Source organism: Nomascus leucogenys, chromosome 5 (genome assembly GCF_006542625.1).
Source record: "Nomascus leucogenys isolate Asia chromosome 5, Asia_NLE_v1, whole genome shotgun sequence".
NCBI classification, from domain to species: domain Eukaryota; kingdom Metazoa; phylum Chordata; class Mammalia; order Primates; family Hylobatidae; genus Nomascus; species Nomascus leucogenys.
In genome coordinates this window covers 77,084,535-77,104,833 of record NC_044385.1, presented here as the reverse complement: position 1 = coordinate 77,104,833, position 20,299 = coordinate 77,084,535, and the positions used below count along the sequence as shown (strand labels likewise).

Below are 20,299 nucleotides of genomic sequence, written 5' to 3'. Positions count from 1 at the left end.
CCTGGGTCATTTCATGGACCAGCTTCTCACCCAACCCGTTTGGAGGCTCCACCCTTTTTCTAACTTCTGCTGTCTTTTACTTCCATCTAGCACAGGTGAATAGCTAAATTAATTAGAGAAGAAAACCCTGCTTTTAGAGTAACAGGAAAGAATTAGAAAAGAGAGAGGGAGTGTGAGGAAGGGTCATGATCTATAAACCTACTTTTAACTTATGTCTATTTCTTCAATGATGTCAGCATAGAAAGAACATTGGACCTAGAGTCAGATGGGTCCATACTCCAATCTCAGCTCCTCTCCTCACTCAGCAGTGTGACTCTGTGCAAGATATTCAACCTCTCTGTGGTTCGTTGTTTCATCTATAAAATGGGTATAATAATAATTATTTTACATGTTTGTTGGATTGAAATGAAATGTATGTGAAAGTGCCTAGAACACATAATAAATCATCAATTAACAATCAGTATCCCTTCCCTCAACTACGTGGAAACAGTTGAGAACATGTAGGGAATAATAAGATCAAAATATAAAAGTCACGAAATCTAAGCACAGAGTTACATAACGGCTTAACAATTAGTCTTCCAAGAAAATATTAAATTAGAACCAGTGTATCTTGTTTAAAAGCCAGAACACAATGCATTTTATATGTAAAAATCAAGGTAATGTAAAGTACCCAGTAGTGTTTCTGGCACATGAGATATACTCAATAAACATAATTCACTTGTCTAGAAAATTGACTCATGTGAGACATCTTCTTCCAAAACTATGCTTCCAACTCTATTTTTAAAAGAGTAGCTATACACTTTGTCTTTTTTACTCTTTTCTCTCATCTAAGAGATAACATAAGTCATGCTGGCTAAAAATGTATTTTCACAAAAAAAGAAAAACTCAGACAACTGAGAAGCAGCTTTCAGTCTTGCTGGCCATTTTAGGTTTAATAATATGTTAAACTTCCCAATTATCTCAAGCTCTGCCCCTCTGGTTCCTTAAAACTAACTGATTCCAGAGTAGTTATCTCATGGTCTCTATATTCTCTGTAAAGATTCAATTGTATGTCCCACTGGTCACCATTAACTCTGGCAGCAAATCTTCCATCTGCTGGGCTTCCACAGGCTGGGCATGGTGGCTCACACTTGTAATCCCAGTACTGTGAAATCAGGCTGAGGCGGGCAGATCACTTGAGGCCAGGAGTTAGAGAGTAGCCTGGCCAACATGGTGAAACCCTGTCTCTACTAAAAATACAAAAATTAGCCGGGTGTGGTGGCACATGCCTGTAATCCCAGCTACTTGGGAGGCTGAGGCATGAGAATCGCTTGATAAGAATCGCTTGAACCCAGGAGGCAGAAGTTACAGTGAGCCGAGATCACGCCACTGCACTCCAGCCTGGGCGACAGAGCGAGACTCTGTCAAAACAAAACAAAACAAAACACCCTCAACAAACAAGGAATCTCTGATTGCTACTTTCCTGACATCTGTACTTTAAAGAAAACACACCAGTGACAAAAAGACAATTGTGTCTAATGAATGTAAAATCAAAAATAACAGCTAATATGTATTGGCCATTTACCGTCTACCAGGCACTGTTTAAGTCCTCCATATTGGTCACATAATAGGTGCTATGTTAATTTCCACTTTTTTGGATGAAAAACCTGCCTGAAGGTCAGAGTGCAAGTCAACTATAGAGCCAGGATTTAAACTCAGTCAACTATTATCCAGAGCCAACGTTTTAAACTTTAATACTGTAAAGAAACTCTTAATCTGAAGTCCCACACCTCTTAACTTAAAAAGGACAAACTGCAGCTTGGAAACACAATGATCCTGACATGACTATTCTCCTATGATATAAACATTTAAAACTTTCCCTCTCTTGTCCTGTCCTCCTCATCCTCAAAAACCAGCAGTCATCTAACCAGCTGCAATCCAGCTACTGCAATCCAGCCAGTAGACCACACAGCCACGGGGCAGAAGGAAGAGAAAGGAGGGAGAGCTGTGTATATTCTATACATAGCTGCATATACTTCTCCCCACCACCCCCAGATATCTGTGACATTATAATGCTGAAAAATTAGGTTACACAGCACGTATTAATGCATAGACTTAACCATTCCGTATTTTTCAAAGTTAGCCATAAAGTATTGTACAAGCCAAAATGGTACATGATTTTTCATCTACAGACTATATAGTACAGGTTGTTGTACAGTTGATATGAAGTTATTTATCAGCAGGTTTTTCAAACTTGGCAGCTCTTTCTTATCCCTCTCTTGGTTAAGACAAGTTTTTTCACTGCATTTAAAGTTCAAAGACACAAGACAAGTGATTTTTGCCAATTGTTCTTATGACTTGGAAGCAATGGACATTTGTTCCTGAACCTCTCTGATTTTTGGCACATAGGAGATAAACTCTGAGAAACATACACCCACTGTTACATGGAGGAGAAAGTACAGACATCAAAGCACCATTTACTTTATTTTTAGATATCATATCAAAGCTATTCAGGTTTCTTAAGAAGATCCAATAGAAAAAAGAAAAAGAGAGATGAGATTATCACTCTCATGTTTATGCAATACGACGTCCTAAATAGGTTCCAGTTCATTTTCTTTAGACTTCAGCCATCAGAATATATTCAGACCCTCCCCCTCCCCCCGCCCCGGCACCCTCCTGCCTGTTTGCCAGATACTTCCTTGGAAACACTTTGGTAGGACACAAATACAATGCATGCAAGACAAATCAGCATAATTTTCAAGTAACTTGCAGCTTCCAGGAACACTAATTTCAGTAATAACTATATGCCTTCCCTTCCCAAAACATTAGCACTGCTGTCAAAGAGATCTGGGTCATTTTCCTGGCTTTGAAGCTCTTTGTTTCTTCAAAGATTACAAGAGGCAAACCATGAAAGCAAGAGAGACATGCACCAGGAAAATTATGTGATTACTGAAGTAATAGGTTCCTCTAAGTGTAACTTTCTTTTCAAGCTTTGGAGAAAAAAATAAAAATTAGAGGCCGGGTGCGGTGGCTCACGCCTGTAATCCCAGCACTTTGGGAGGCCGAGGCGGGCGGATCACGAGGTCAGGAGATCGAGACCATCCTGGTTAACACAGTGAAACCCCATCTCTACTAAAAATACAAAAAACTAGCTGGGCGTGGTGGCGGGTGCCTGTAGTCCCAGCTACTCAGGAGGCTGAGGCAGGAGAATGGTGTGAACCTGGGAGGCGGAGCTTGCAGTGAGCCGAGATCACGCCACTGCACTCCAGCCTGGGTGACAGAGCGAGACTCCGTCTCTAAATAAATAAATATAAAAATGAGAAATTAGCCTTCAGCAGGACCATAGAAGACAAAATCTCCATTCTTTAGGGTTGTCCCTATCAATAACCATGTTTCTAGGAACAGCCTGCGCAATGGAGAAGAAGCTAGTAAAAAAATTCAGGTTCACAGCCAACTCAGAGCCACAAAGACCAGCAAACATACTGAGATGGAGCATGGATGGAGCATGAACTATGTGGGAAGCAGGAAAAATTCTGGAGTGCTAGAAAAGACAGACTTGATTGGGGTGACTGAGAGCAACCAGGTTTGGTTCCAGGGAAGGACGTATGTCTGGTCCCCAGTCATCAAACTGAGAGCAGTTTGAGACCAGCCTTTCCTGGTCCTCTGGCCTCTCCCACAGTGGTGAGGTATCATTATTCGGTCAGCAGAGTGGCCTCTGGCACATGCAGGAGTCCTGGAAAAGGACTTGAGAGAGCTGACAGTCTCTGCCACTGGATTTCTATTGTATACTGACAGATTATTTGACTTCTCTGAGTCTTGGTTTCCTGATGTGCAAAATGGTGATAATAAAGCTTGCCTTAATCGCTTCCCAAGGTCATCAAGAGGGTCAAATACAATTATATGAAAGTGTTTTGCAAAGTTATAACAGCTAGAAGTTGCAGGCCTAGAAGCTGGGCTTCCTAAAAATTATACAAACTTTGACTAAATGAAGGCAAGTATAAGTTACAACTAGAACCGAATTCTCCATACAACTAAACCTCTGCTATACCTATATACAAGCCAGTCAAACAGACTACCAGCAACTGAGAAACCCCTAATGTTGGCTGTAGGCAAGACAGCTCACGAGTGGCTGAGGTTTCTGGCCAGAGCTCAGAGTCCCACTGGTGAAATGACGTGGTAGCTAGTTCCTCTGCTGTCTATCCTGTACCCTTTCCTTCTTCCAGAAAAGCACTCTTTAGCCTCAAGTGCCCACTTTGTCCTCCTCCTCTCCCACCTTGTGCTTACAGCCTGCCCCTCCCTGGCTACAATAGGTGGTGGAGGGTGGGACTGTATGTGACCACAGCAGGACCAGTCAGAAGGCTGTTTTGAAAGGTTTCAAACTGGAACTAAGAGGAGAGACCCCACCCAGCAGACACCGGGGGATCTGCAGCTTGGGAATCACGTGAAACCAGTTTTCCACTAAATGGATGAAGTCAGTTTGAGAAGAGGAAGTTAACGCTCAGAGAGGCAGAAACCCTGGACTCTTGCTGCTGCAACACCCTAGGGCCAGATGTCCTATGCTCTCCACCACGCCACCACCCCTGCTCCTTCCTGGGAAGATGTGAACCTGCTAAGGAACTCCCAAAGAAGTTCATGTCTAGTTTTGTAACACACAACCCAGGTGCACTGACCCCACATTAAAAAATGGCAATTTCCATACTAAGGCAGACTCATAGGCTATTCAAACCAGTATCCGGTTTCAGGAAAGCAAAGCAAGGGATGTTTGCAGGAGGCTATGGTTGTCCTAAAAAATGTAACCTGCTTTGAATGACTTTTGAAACATCCTAGTTTGCCATTGGGTCCAATATAGCTCTGTAAATGTATCTTTATAAGATATATATATATATATATCTTACTGGAGAAGAAGCTAGTAAAAAAGTTCAGGTTCACAGCCAACTCAGAGCCACAAAGACCAGCAAACATACTGAGATGGAGCATGGATGGAGCATGAACTATGTGGGAAGCAGGAAAAATTCTGGAGTGCTAGAAAAGACAGACCTGATTGGGGTGACTGAGAGCAACCAGGTTTGGTTCCAGGGAAGGATGTATGTCTGGTCCCCAGTCATCTTTTTGTATTTGTATTTGTATTTTGCATGTATTTGTATTTTCAATCTTTATCCACTTTCAATGATAACCCATTCCAAATATGTACTGTCTACTGTCTGAAGCAATAAGTAATACACCTCTTCAATGTTCTAAGCCTAAAATACAAATTATCTTTGTCAACTTGGTTCATATCACTGTGTGAGTTTCTGTCCTTATCAAAATTAAGAGGAAAAAAACAGCCCCTACCTCTATTAAATCAACCGAATTTTCTCCAATTTTATGTAGAACAGCACCATATAAACTTTTATGTAACCCCAATCTCCCTGAGTGTTTTAGTGTTACATTAAATAAGTAGTAAGAGTAAACAATGAAATAAAGGCAAAAATAGAAAAATAAGAAAAAAAAATTTAAGAACATTGGAATTCATTTTGTAATGTAAACAACATGAAAAAACTGGAAAGAAATATCTCCAAAATTTTTATTTTGGGTGAGGATGATGGACAAATTATTTTATTCTTTATTTTTTTTTCTTGTATTATTAGAATTTCTATACTGGGTAAGTATTATTATTCTAATTACTTAAAGTTATCAAAAAAAAAAAAGAAAACACTGAGAAAAACGTCTAAATGTAGAGTTAACTGGTCAAAAGGTTAAAAGGGCAACGACAATAACAAAAAACCTTTAAAAACAATCAGGCAAAGGTAGCCGATCACGCAGGAGAGCCTTACCAAATGTTGAGACCTAGGCCCTCGGAGGAGTCAGCCAGCCTCCAGCTTAGTTGTTTCGGGGACAGATAATGAAACAGGGACCAGAACATGCAGCCCCAAATCCCTTACATCCCCTTGCCACGGGGTGGCCCATTCTGCTTTAGCAAACAGTCATCCTTAGACAAGGAAGTCATAAAGGTAGCTCTGAACAAAGGCCTGGAAATCCTACGTGACATGCTCTACTGTTTGGAGGTTGTGATCTGAAGCTGAAGGCTGAGGTGCCCACACTGAGAAGCGAAATGGCCACTCAGGGAAAACACACTTGGACTCTCTCTAGCTCCTGTCATGTATTAGGTGTTCGATACATATTTATATAAAAATGGCACTTAAATGAATAATCATGATGAAATATGTAGGTGGTCAAAGAGGTATCACGAACCTGGGAAGTAACAAGAGGAGAGACCCATGGGAAGGCTCCCTGGTAGAGGTGATACTTGAGCTGGATTTAAAGGATAAGTAGGAATTTGCCAGGTAGATAAAGTGAAGAGCAGGCAGGATTCCAGGCAGACACAAAGTCAACATGGAGAAGTTGAGCTGGAGCAAATGGCTTAGCTTTGTGGAAAATAAAGTTGAACGGAACCTTGAGGAAAGCATAGAATTTGGATAGAAGTAGAAGGGGAGGAAAAAGCAGAATAAGCAAAGATATTGCAGGAAGAAATGGAATGTGAGACTTTTATTCATTCAGTAAATATTTATTGAAATATCTACTCTGTCCCAGGCCCAGGGCTAAAAGCTTGAGGTGTAAGAAAGCTTATGAGTAACTCAAACCACAGATAACAACCCCATAAGACTGGTACTGTTCTCCCCACTGTGGAGATGACAAATGTGAGGCTGTATAGTGAGGAGGTAAACCACCCAAGGACACAGGGCTAATAAATAGCATAAATCTAGCTTTTAAGTGTGTGTTATTATAGCCAGGCTTTGGAGCACACTGACTGAGTTGTTTGTTTTTTAACATCACAGTTTAAGCTCAAAGGATGTGGGAGAATCCATGCAGTCCCTATTCTGTTATTCAAATAAAAAATCATCAACACTGCTTGCTTTCCTTTTATGAATTTTTTTCTGACCTGAATATGTGGGAGTCATGAGTTCTTACTTATAAATGTCCCAAGTATTTTGGAACAGTTACTAAAGGGACAAGATCAGACTCTGGAAACAGCCTGATTACACCAACTGGCAACTGAAGTCCATCCACTTCAGAACGTGCTCAGATAGATAGCAAGGGGAGCGGATCCAGTGGCCATCTGAGAAAGGTCAGTCGGGTCCCACCAAAACACATTTTGCAAAAACAAAGCCAGACTGAGATTCGTGTGGAAAATGTTAAACATGCTCTATGCTGGAAAACTCTGAGACTCCTACATTGCTGACTGCCTGCAGTAGACTATTCGGTAAGTGACACATCTTCCAAAAAGCTGAGCTTAATTATTCCAAGGTTGTCTAAAATCAGCACTTGAATTGGCCAGGTTCTCTATCATTTGCCAAGTGAAGTTCATCTCTTCTGAAAATAAGGAAGCTTTCGGCCCTCACGTATATTTCTCAACACAAATATATACATACATACCGTTTTGACAAAGAATAAAAATCCTGCTTAACTTTTTCTTCTGAGATTAACCATGAGCCATTAGGTAAAGAAGGGAAAAGAGTGTTTTTTAGTGTCATTGAAAAGTCAATTAAATCTATAGTAGTTCTTCCTTTGCCATACACTTTAAACCTTTACTTTTTTTCCTCCCCCAAAACAAGAGGCATTTCTTTGGACTTATAAAAAGCTACAATTATGCCAGTTGGCGGACCAAAAAAAAAAAAATGCTTCAAGACTATAATCAGAAATAACATTAATATAAATTTTCTCTATCATTAAATAAGAAAATTAGTTTTTCCTTTTAAATTTAGTTTATTTTTTAAATCCTTTAATTAGAACTTAGTTCTAATGCATGAATTTATACAATCCTTCCACATCTATTTTTGCATTCCAAATGGAGAGACAGCTCTGGTATAATCATTTGTGATTATCATGATGCCTCACATAAAAAGCTGTTATTGTATTTGAAATGTCTAAGGTAGACAGGGATTCTTATCTCCCAAAAAGCAACCCATCCTCTACCTCCATGAAACTGCTTTCTGTGGAGAAATAAATAATAAGTGCAATCTTTCCTAAAATACTTTTTAACATGTATATTCATGAAATAAAGGGGGATAACTTTATTGCAAAACTTGTCTCTAACTGAAAATTCGAGTTGAGGTCCAGTTTCACCTCAGGACTGTTTAATCAGGGGGCTGATTAAGGAATATTTTAATCAGCCTAAGTGAACCCAAATGAGTTTTGTTTTAATAGGCCTGAAATGATTTTTCTTCTTTTTTTTTTTTTTGATACACAATGTTAGGGTTTCCCAATTAACATTTCCTTGGAGATGAACCCAATTAATTGTTCAGCCCCCAAAAGCAATAAATGCAGTCTTCTAAATGCAATGAATCAGGTGACCTCTCATACCTGGGTACATCCCAACTTAGTAGCATTAACAAGAAAAATGGACTTAAGAAAAATATTAAAAATATGACTCAAACATTTACTTTTAGGGCAGAAAAAGAGGGATGGAAACTTATACTACTTTCCAAAAAGTAAAGATGTTAATGGCCTCTTATAGATATTAAAACTGCAAACAGGCTAGTATTCCCAGGCCATTTTACAGAAACATTTAAGACCATCCCAAACTAAAAGAAATGCTTGCCTTGCTGAAATGGGAAACGGTTCTGTCTTCACCACCCTATGAAAACCAACGTCCCAAGTCTGAATATCTCAGAAGTATCTCTTCCAAGTTCCAGATTTGTTTATCTGAGACAGCCAGCTTCTCCAAACAAATTGAAAACTAGAGGCAAAGATACCTAAATCAAACATTTAAATATATCCTTCAAGATATAACACAGTGCTGTGGCAGGCAACTCGATGAACAGCATGAATTAAATCTTGGAAAAAAGTATCGTTGCAAGGTTAGACATCTTTACCCTTGTCTCATGCATAAATCCCTTTAAAGTTCTGTTGGCCTGTGGGTTCATGTGCTCACTTTTCAGTACACAGAGTAAGTTCTTCAGATCCCAAGTTTTCTAAAACCGAATACAGGCCGCCTCCACCAAATACTTTTGAAAAATGTTTAATAATCTTTGTTTTCTTTATTAAGAGCCCAGCTTTACTGGAGTATGGTGCTCCCTCAGCCGAGGGCGTATCGTTTCCAACTCCCGAATGTGTAACTAAGCAGGCTGATTTCTCATCTTCTGGAAAAGACGACAACTACATCTGGGAAGACGAGCCTCACACTCTGCACTTACATGCACTTCCTTGACCATATAAATTCTGGCCCACCACAAAGCGGGCCAAACATGAGGCTTGTCATTCCTATATCCCAATCTAGTTCCCAAAGTCTTTACTGCGGTGGTTCCTGGGGTGGGGGCAGAGGTTTCCGGAGCAGCAGCATCAGCATCTCTTGGGAACTTGTTACCAATGCACATTCTCTGGCCCCAGCCCAGGACCTACTGAACCAGAACCTCTGGGGCTGAGGCCCAACTCCCCAAGTAAATGATGCCCTCAAGTTTGAGAACTACTGTTGCACTGCAGTCGCTATCAAACCTTGTTGTACCCTCAGAGCCTGCAGGTGGCACTAAAGGCCAGAGGAAGAATTGCAGGAGCTGGTAGCTCAAGTTTTTAACTGTTAAAGAGTTCCTGCCCGCCTGACCACACAGCTCTTTCTAGCAGTTCCAACAGCTGCTCAGCCTCCCCGAATGCCTTAAAAGGTCACAGTAGATCTCAGCTCTGAACAGAAACTCAACAGAAACTCTTCTCACAACCCAGCAGTAGATATATTAAAACCTACAATTTTCAGGGATACAATCAATATTTAATTCTTTTGAGGGTTTTGTGTTTAATACAAGGACACAAACACACTTTTAAAATGACGATGTCAATACTGATTAAACAGAACAACAAAATAAGAAGCTCAAATTATCATCAGCTATTGTGTATATCTGGAATAACAATAATGCACTTGATTCTGAAAGAATGATTAGAGTTCCCACCCTGAAAATCTAATTGTCTTGATGTGACGAAGTGAGAAGAAAGGATGATTTTTCTAATGAAAAGCATGTATATGGGTAGCCCTTTGCGAGATTCTGTCAAAACCCTGAATTTTGCATTAGCTGTTTTACCACCCAAACGTTTTTACTGAGGATGTGCAGCAATGGGAACTCTCATACACTGCTTGTGGGAATATAAATCAGTATAACCACTTTGGAAAACCATTTAACATTGTCAACTACAGCTCTACACACAAGTACTAGAACCAGCCATTCCACTCCAGGGTATACACCCTAGAGATATGAGTGCCCATGTCTACCAAAAGCCGCCTAAAGGAATGCTCTGAGAAGTGTAACTTGTAATAGTTGCAACTGGAAACAACCCAAATGTCCATCCACAGTACAGGAGATAAATAGTATGGATACTCATACAATTAAACAGAAGCAGCAATGAAAAAACTAACCAACCAACCAAACAACTGCTACAACATGAATGAATTTCACAAACCATGGATGAATCTTTCAGAGTGAAAGAAGCCAGACACAAAGGGGTACACTCTTAACCAAACAGGCAAAACTAATCTCTGGTGACAGAGGTCAGCACAGAGGTTCCTGGGGCTATCTAGGAACAGGCATGAGGCGTTATTGGAAACAGTCTACATCTCGAACTGGGGGATGGTTACTAGGGTGGCGTATACATATGAAAAGTTCAGTGAATTGCATACTTAAAATTCGTACATTTTATGTATGTTTTTTAGAGGCAAAAAATATTACTGACAGCCTGTCATGTAAACATTTTCAATAACCGTCATAAAACTCTAAATTCCTGGGAAATAATATTGTTATCAGAGTATATTTACAGCAACAAACACTCTGCATTTGCTGAGCTAAACTCAAAATTTAATACACGGAACAGGAGATATTCCTTTTTTCCAATGTTATACATATATAAAAAGACCAAAACTTTCTGGCTTGCACTCCCTAGGCCAAATTCCTTTAACTGTGTCATTTAATCGGTCCTTCCTTGTGTGGCACTGGCTGTCCATTTTCCCAAGCCCTCGCATGTCCTGGATGGCCGATCATCATCCACACGGGGGCTGAAAGGCCCGGCTCCAGTACTCCTGTGGTCACTATCCTGCTGAATCGCTTTGAACCACCATTGGCCTAACCGCAACTCCCATCCCGCTTCCCTCCTGCCTCGCCACCGCAGGCCTGTCCCTTTGCGTTCTTGTTAAAACCGCGCACCGTTTAAGGCCGCTTCGAGCCTACTGGATCCCTGGTTCCAACCCAGCAGGATCACGGAAGCAGGGCCAGCTGCCAGGTGGGAGACACCAAGGGCAGAAACCTCCGGGGCCCACAGCGCACCGGTGACCCCGAACCCGCGTGGCTCCTCTCAGGCTGAGTCTGCTTCCACCCGCCCACCCAAGCCACCAGGGATCAGGGCCCGGGAAACACGCTCGGTCCTTTTCGGCGCTTCCGGGTTTGAAAACCGCGGCTTGCTATGACGTGTGACCAAGATGCGGGGCCAGCTGTCCCAGAGAGAATCCCATCCCGCGCCAGGCCGGGTAGTGGGAGCCACCAGGGTCGGGGGCGGCGCGCCCGGGGTCGCGGGCCGCTCCGCCAGTTTTTGGGCCGCCCCGCCGCCCGGGCGCGCGTGTTTACCTGGAACCAGGAACACGTGCTGCCGGGCGCCAACCCCGTCCCCGCAGTCCACGCCGGTGGCCATGCTGCCCGCCTCTTCCGGGGCGCCGCAGGCCCAGCGCCGCGGGCCTCAGTCTCCCAGCCCCGCCGAAAATGGCGGGAGAAGGGTCTGTTCCGGGTGGCGCGGCGCGCTGAGGGACCGGCAGCGCCCGGGAAGAGCACTGGGGGCAGAGTTTCGTTTCGTTTCCGAGACCAGCCTGCTGCTCGTGTTACGTTTTTAAATTTAGCGCCAGGCGAGGGGCTCTGAATGCCGGCGCGGGGCCGCAGGCAACGGGAAGGGGCCGCGGCCTCTCCCTCGCAGCTCCGCTAGTGGTAGGTGCTTACCGCGCGCCGCAGGGCGCCGAGTGACGCGGCGCGGGGCGGGGTCGCCGGGGCCCCGCGCTCTGTCGCTGCACCCAGCGGCCCTCCGTGGTCTAGCTAGCGAGCTAGGACTGGGTCTGCGGGGTGTGGGCCCGGATAACGGGTGACGCCCGCCACACCCCCGGGGCCGGGGGACTCACCTGGAGCTTGTCCGTGTTAAGGACTATAGCAGTCACATCGGAATCCGAATGCAACTCTTAGCCATGGTCCTCAATTCTTTGTGAATATATATTGGTCATCAGTTGCATTCTATGTTGCTACTGATGTGAGAATATGTGCGCATTGTGAGTTATAAGGGATGTCCTCAATTTGGACTCCGTCCTCATCACTAAAAGAGGTGCACAGTTTTTGGCTCAGAATATGAATTTGTTGTTTTGGAGAACGCTGTAATGAGTTAAAAATTTAGACATTTATTTAAAAAGTGATGTTTAAAAAGAGCCATGAAATTTGGGGATTTAAACTTTTAAAAATAACATTTTAATTGAAAAGTGCTGTTTGGTACATGGTTTTTAAGAAGAAAGTACATATTCCTTTCATACTTTAGAGAAAAGCATGGGCCAGGCGCAGTGGCTCAGGCCTGTAATCCCAGCACTTTGGGAGGCCGAGGGGGGCGGATCGCCTGAGGTCAGGAGCTGGAGACCAGCCTGACCAACAAGGTGAAACTCCGTCTCTACTGAAAATACAAAAATTAGCTGGGTGTGGTGGTGCACAGCTGTAATCCCAGCTACTACGGAGGCTGAGGCACAAGAATCACTTGAACCCAGGAGATGGAGGTTGCAGTGAACCGAGATCCCACCACTGCACTCTGGCCTGGGCTACAGAGCTAGACTCTGTCAAAAAAAAAAAAAAAAAAAAAAAAAAAAAAAAAAATCCACAAAAACCTAATTTTTTTTTTAAAGAAAAGCATGATGTCTCTCTTTTATCCCAGATCCCAGGGGTAACTGTTAACATTTCTTCTCTATTCTTGCAGAATTTTTCCTTGCAAAAAACAAGTTAATGTCTTATTTTTGCACAATTGAAAGAATAATATACATAACTCATGCACTTTGCTTTTCATGTTTAATCTTGAAGATAGGTAAATTTAGCAGCACTAAATTTATCACGGCCCTCTGAAAAGGTTTTTAACTTAAAACCTGTTTCCCATGGGGTGAGACAAATACAGCTGCAGTTGATTGCAGGACACAGCTGGTGGAGAAGAGGCCTTTCTGGCTGAGGAAAGGCGCCCCTTGGCAGTTTTGGGGCAAGGAGCAGCAGATTGGTACTGCTCTGATCTTCCCTCTCCCCCAAAACGACTGTGGAAGATGCTGTGGTGTATAGCGCAAATCCCCAGGCACACCATCGTCTTACTAACAGCTACAGAAGCACCCATTATTTCCGTAGGATGGGATCCAAAACCCCCAGTGAAGGCCTAAAACCACAGATAGTACCAAACCCTATATATACTGTTTTTTCCTTTGCATGTATATCTGTGATAAAGTTTAATTTGTAAATTAGGCCCAGTAAGAGATTAACGACAATAATAATAAAATAGAACAATTCTCACAGTGTGCTAGCATCACTACTCTTGCAGCTACTAAGTGACTCATAAGGAGGGGACCTTCTGCAGTGTGGATCCGCTGGACCAAGGGAGAATTTAGGTCCTTTGCAGGATGAAGCTGGATGGTGCAAGATTTCTTCACACCACTCAGAACACTGCACAATTTAAAACTTCCGAATTGTTTCTGGAATTTTCCGTGTAATATTTTTGGACCAAGGTCTACTGGGGGTAACTGACACCTTGTAAAGCGAAACTTCGAATAGGGGGAGCTACTGTACATGAGAAATGTTACCCATGATTCCCTTGCTCAGACATACCTGTTTCATTTTTCTCTGATCCTTTCCAGCCCTTGGCTGTATTAATGTATATTTTTGTGGTTGTTGTCACAATTTTGACTATTTTGTCTGCTTTTCTCACTTAACATTGTCATAAGCATGTGCCCCTTCATATCGAGAGCTATCATTGTTAATGGAGGCATGATGTTTAACATTGCTGGTGTACCGGGGTTAGTTATCCATTCCCTAGTGTGCGGTATTTAGGTTATTTCAAACTGTTATTATAAATAATGCTACAATGTGTATTGTATATGGGCTATGTATACAGCATTTCGACACAGTGATTGATGTACATATGCAAACAGATGCTTTGTATCTAAAGAAAAAAATTTAGATGCAGGAAATTATTTTTCGCAGAATACCATGTAGGTAAATTTAAAAGGCACAAAGAACAACACGATGTATTTTACAAGGATACATGTGTATTTAAGGCCATGTCAAGCAGATAAAGAAATGGATGTCTTTACATACATGTGGCCAACAAACATATGAAAAAAAGTTCAACATCACTGATCATTAGAAAAATGCAAATGATATACCATCTCATGGCAGTCAAAATGGTGGTTATTAAAAAGTCAAGAAATAACAGATGAGGCCAGGCACAGTGGCTCACGCCTGTAATCCCAGCATTTTGGGAGGCCGAGGTGGGCGGATCACCTGAGCTCAGGAGTTCGAGACCAGCCTGACCAACATGGAGAAACCCCGTCTCTTCTAAAGATACAAAAAAAATTAGCCAGGCGTGGTGGCGCATGCCTGTAATCCCAACTACTCGGGAGGCTGAGGCAGGAGAATTGCTTGAACCTGGGAGGCGGAGGTTGCGGTGAGCTGAGATTGCACCATTGCACTCCAGCCTGGGCAACAAGAGCAAAACTCCGCCTCAAAAAAAAAAAAGAAAAAAAGAAAAGAAAGGAAACAACAGATACTGGCAAGGCTGGGGAGAAATAGGAACTCTTTTACACCGTTGGTGGGAATGTAAATTAATTCAACCATTGTGGAAGACAGTGTGGTGATTCCTCAAAGATTTAGAGCTGGAAATACCATTTGACCCAGCGATCCCATTACTGGGTATATACCTAAAGGAATATAAATCATTTTATTATAAAGGTATGTGCATGTGTATGTTCATTGCAGCACTATTCACAATAGCAAAGACATGGAATCAACCCAAATGCCCATCAATGATAGACTGGATAAAGAAAATGTACATATACACCACGGAATACCATGCAGCCATAAAAAGGAATGAGATCATGTCCTTTGCAGAGACATGTATGACGCTGGAAGCCATTATCCTCAGCAAATGAATGCAGACACAGAAAACCAAACACCGCATGTTGTCACTTATAAGTGGGAGCTGAACAATGAGAACACACGGACACAGGGAGGGGAACAACACACACTGGGGCCTGTAAGGGGAGGGTGGTGGGGGAGGAGGTCATTAGAGAAAAGAGCTAATGCATGCTGAGTTTAATGCTTAGGTGATTGGGTGATAGGTGAAGCAAACCGCCATGGCACACATTTACCTATGTAACAAACCTGCACATCCTGCACATGTACCCTGGGACTTAAATAAAATAATAAAAAACAAACAAAAAATGGGTTTCTTTAATAAGGAGAGGAATGGGAGAAAGCAATGGGTAAGGAATGAGGAGCAGGAGAAATTAAATGAGAGGCCCAGGCTCATATGGGTAACGGTCGCTATACTCTGTGAATGAGAAAACAATGAACTCTGCCCTTTCTGTAAATAATTTCCTTTATCATTAAAAAAAATTATGTAAGTACCTTTTTGAAAAGGGTACCATTACTGATAGGCTGACTCCAGATCCCTGTTGTCTTCAAGGTAAAGTCTAAGGTGCTAAGCTTTGAACACATGGCCCTCGAGATCTGGTCGTGGCTGGACTCCCCAGCTACAGTTCCCACCACCTATGTCACTGTCCACTCAGTCCACAGTGTGGCCACAAGGAACTGCCTGTGGTTCTCTTCTCTGTCACATCTAGCACTTGGTGTTGTGTCCCCAATGCTGAGACCATCCTGTTCTCCACAAGCCTCATTCCTTCCCTTCTCCCTTACCCTTTACCACAGCCAGGACCCCTCTCATTCATCCATCAGGCCTCACTAAGTGCCCTCTCTTCCTGCCTCCTAATACCCTTCCCAAGAATAAGTGAGATGCCTCCAATTTCACCAGCGAGAGGAACCAGTCAGTTCCTTGAGGGAAGAATAGCATCTAGTAATTCACCACTATATTGTCAAAAAATAACAATGGCTTCACTGAGTACTAACTATGCTGAGCACTGCACTGAGCAGTTAACTCGAATGACCTCTTTCAGCCCTCCAACAGCATTAAGGTTAAGTATTATTGGGTCACCCACATTTTACAGAGGAAGAATGTAGAGTCGAGAGAGATCAAGTACCTGCCTATGATATGACTAGCAAGTGGCTGAGCAGGAATTCCAACCCAGGCCTTAGGACTCCAGAGATTGGGCTCTTCACCTTCCTTCCCTCCCTGGTGTCCCCATGCCTGGGACAAAATAATATGGAAACATAGCATGTGCTCAGCAAATATTTTTTGAGTAAATATTTATGCGGATAGCTAGGCAGTCATGGCTTGTGGTATTCCCAATTTTATAAATCAAAACAAATTGGTTACATCCAGTATATCATAAAATAGTCTGTGAATTACTTGCAGTACTAGTCTGTACTAGTTACACTAACGAGACAAGCAGGTGGTTCTTCAAATAAGAAGGGAGCAGCAACTTTAACACCTCTGAGTAGAAAATTTGAGACTCTTCTAAATGTTGGAAACAATACATGTTTGTTTTTTAGTAAAAAGAAAAAAAACTGGGTGGGGCACGGGAGAAGAATTCAGGGCCAAATAACCTTTAGCAATGCTTAGTGGTAATTACAGCAGAGAGACATTGTATTAAAGGTAGTGGAAGAATATTTTCTCCTCTATATTATTAAAAATCTATAAGGTTGCTTCTTTCAAAACAAAGTTAAAATTAAAATCCATGTTTATCATCATTTTTCTCAGGAGAAAAGGTTGTTCTCTTCTACCAAATTTTCCTGCCATCAAATGCTCATCGAGTGACAATAGAGAGAGCACCATAGTCCTCAAGCATCAGATTGGGAGAAGAGTCCGCTCTCAAGAGCATCAACTATGTAGAAAAGGGACCAGTGAGTATGAGTAGCACTGAATCATTCTTTCTGGGAAGAATATTCCCTTTCTGTTCTCTCATAACCAACCCAACCTAAAATTGAACTGTACTTGGCAGTGTGCCAAAAAGGCACACATAAACTTGTGAGATCTGCCAATCATAGGATAAGGATGACTGAAGCTATTGAGGAAGGAAAAGGGGCAGCCCCTGACACCTAGAAACTGGCCTGGCTCTCACAGGCAAACCCTGTGATTCTCCCATTAGACATGAACCATCTCACAGAAAACCAGCCTCTGACCAGGCTACTTTGAGACCATGATTAAATAAGACCATTCATAACTTTGTCGAAGCACAGGCAAAAGCAAGTCACTGTGCCACCCATGAAGTACCAAACATCCTATCTCTTGGTCAAAATGAGTGCTACTTCTTTACCAATGATAACTTTATTCTCACTATAGTTTCCCCTTCCTATAAGAGTAAGTGAGATCTCCCATTACAGAATTGCTCCACTTTCTAACAGCATCCAATCTAGAGAGAATCCCTGCTGCCTTAGACTCTGCCTCAAATCACTCAATCAAAGCCCAAATCCCATAAGGTCCTTTCTAACACCCTCTTACTGAAACACCCATGATTTCTGTGATGTGTATTCTTCCTTGCTGCAACAAGTAATGAACCAAACTTGTTCAACTACAGGTGACTTCCTGGCTTCCTTGGCTGAAGAGTATTGATGCTATGTTTACACATTTCCATATGTGTTTGTGTGTGTATATAGTTATAAGTTGTAAATATATTTATATAAAATCAAGGTAGCTAGAAATTCAGGCAATTCAAGCTCCAAAGTATACTTTTCTGGCTGAAGTATCTGTAGAGATAGACTACCAGAATTAAATAAATCAGATAATCAGATAATTACACATTTTGCTGCCTGGCACCCTAGCAACCATCACACAATTCATATAATTTTAATAACTTGACATCCTAGTTATTATCACCTAATTTGCTTTTACATATGCTATTAATATTTTCTACAATGCAGTGTGTTTGAGATTTTTTTCCAGCTATGCATTTTTTAACATGATAATAAATGGAGAAACCAAAATTTAAAAAAATTGTTTTTTGAAGCAGAATATAAACTTTTATAGAAAATATGATCACAGGTAAAAAGAATAATAAGAATAAAAGGGTGGTTACTAAAGTCTAACCATAGTTGCACTTGAATCATTTCAACTGTGATATATTTTCTAAAATTTTTAGTATTTTTAATTTGATGGTGGAAATACTATTAATTTCTGGTTTCATTTTACCCTGTTCTTCCTCTTAGGTGCCTAAACAATGATATACTGATTCTCTTTTGGTAAATCTTAATTACTTTTACCAACAGTCTCTACAATTAAGAGGCTTAAGGAGACACATTACTAAAATCAAAGCTGTTCATATCTGCTGCTTTCTCACTATAAAATACTCTTCAAATAGTAATAAGATATTTTATTAATTCATTCTAACAAAACATTGGTAAAACAGGAAATGCAAGTACTAAATATGGTTTGTTGCTTGCCAAAGATTAACAAATTTTTCTGGTAATGTGAGCATTTCACCCAATGTTTTGCTTAAGAGCAAAAATAGGTAATATTGACTGAGTATTTAAAGAGAAAGTGTTGTAACTTCTACAGAATAATGTCAATTTCATGTTGACTTTTGCAATTATATTGATCATGCAAAAGCAACATTTCTGAAAACTTAGTCTTCTTCATTTGTTCACTAAATATCTCTAATTCTTTGATAATGTAATTCAATTAATAAACAGATTATCCTTTAAAAGTGCTTATAATTTCTCTATTTTTAGCATAAACATGCAGCACATTCTAAAAAATACCTTTATCAAAACCTTTAGGCAGAGTAAATGAGTCTTTTGTATTTCTTATTAAGATTATACTAGAGGTGAAGACTAACAAAGCAAGCATCCTTTGTTCTGGATTTGGGAAGAAACCAGAGATCTAAAAAGGATTTAATATTGAGTTAAAATGTAAAAGGATTGCTCTGTACTTAAAGACTACAATATTCATTCTGTAGTAATTTCCATAGCAATGGCAGTAATTGATTAAATTGTGACTAAATTGACAAAAAAGTGGCAAGCCTATAATGAAATAGACCCTTTGTCACCTTCTTGTGGATGGGCACTCTCCAGACATATTGCTATCTGCTTAAAATGTGGATTAAGATTAAAAAAATTAAGAAGTATGAACAAGCTATGGTGCAACATTTCTGGTTTCAGAGTTAAACACTGAGTTAAAAGGAGCTTTATAGCTGAATTGATGTTCACATTGCTCAGACCATAAGTATTGATTGGGACAAAGAAGGTATAAATTTGGGGATAGAAGAAAAAAATACTTTTTTTGTTTTTTATGTAATCTGAACAGTATTTTAAATAAATTACAGAGGTTAGGACAATGATTAAAAGGAGTGGCCAAATCTTTAGACATCCCTTGCTGAGCTTTCGTGCATTTTTTGTTTGTTTGTTTGCTATTTTATTATGTCAATGTATTTGAAGTTGCCTCTGTTTCTTATTTCTAACATCAGATGTGTCTTCCATGAGCAAACATCCAAATGGCATTCCTGTGGTAACCATGTACAGCTCAGAAGTGACTTTCTACCATTTTTTCCAGAAATGATTTATTTAATAATAATCTAACTCTTGGGAGAAACAGAAGCTACTTTACATATGCTTCATATAACAATGTCCAGATCAAGCTATCATTTTTGGAGTCAGTACACAAAGGTATTGTTGACTTCATTAGGTGCAAGTAGCAGCCTGTCTTTCTGGCTATGTCGGAAATTTTCAGGTGGGAAATAAATGAGATGGCCCAAGTACATAACACTCCTGCCTCAGCAGCAGAGCCAACTCCACAGTTTAGTTTATTCACTAAATGTGGTAACTCCAGTAGGGGCGGGGTAACTGGGCCCATTGCACTGATCCTGTTACTTTTCTTCCTTAGTTTTATGTTGTAAACCAACTATCCCCAAGATTTATTTTCTGACCTTTTTTTAGTATTTCATTTTCCATGTTGGATAAATAAGTTCAGCAGAAGCACGTTTTGATGATTTTGCCTAAATTAGTTATATTAAGACTATAAATTGTAAACAGAGACTCCTTTTTTTTTTTTTTGACTTTCAATACACTCTTCTGGATGAATTCCTAGAAGTTAGTAGAGCTGTTGCTCTAATATCTTGTAGAGCCAGATGGGAATGGGCCCTATAAGGAGAAAATGTAAAAAGAATAGCTACTTCAAAGGAGAGTTAGAAGTTTCTCATAAAAGACAG

The 20,299-nt window shown here is 41.0% G+C and overlaps 1 protein-coding gene and 1 long non-coding RNA gene across 7 annotated transcripts in view; one reads left to right on the top strand and one right to left on the bottom strand.

Moving 5' to 3' along the window:
* Positions 1-11,940, bottom strand: part of RNASEH2B (ribonuclease H2 subunit B) — a 63,566-nt gene extending 51,626 nt beyond the window's left edge. For 4 of the 6 annotated variants that reach the window (XR_004030179.1, XM_030813423.1, XM_030813426.1 and 1 more), the window contains exon 1: positions 11,556-11,940. Coding sequence is in view for 4 of the 6 variants with exons in the window: in XM_030813423.1 (XP_030669283.1) it covers positions 11,556-11,619 (64 nt within the window). In the remaining 2 variants the exon portion in view is untranslated. Of the gene's footprint in view, positions 1-202; positions 226-6,210; positions 7,036-11,555 lie in introns of those variants that run through there. The other 2 variants (XM_030813422.1, XM_030813424.1) reach the window with 2 other exon arrangements.
* Positions 10,818-20,299, top strand: part of LOC105739855 — a 28,648-nt gene continuing 19,166 nt past the window's right edge. Inside the window, exon 1 of the long non-coding RNA XR_001115844.2 lies at positions 10,818-11,214. This is a non-coding gene — a long non-coding RNA (uncharacterized LOC105739855). The remainder of the gene's footprint in view (positions 11,215-20,299) is intronic.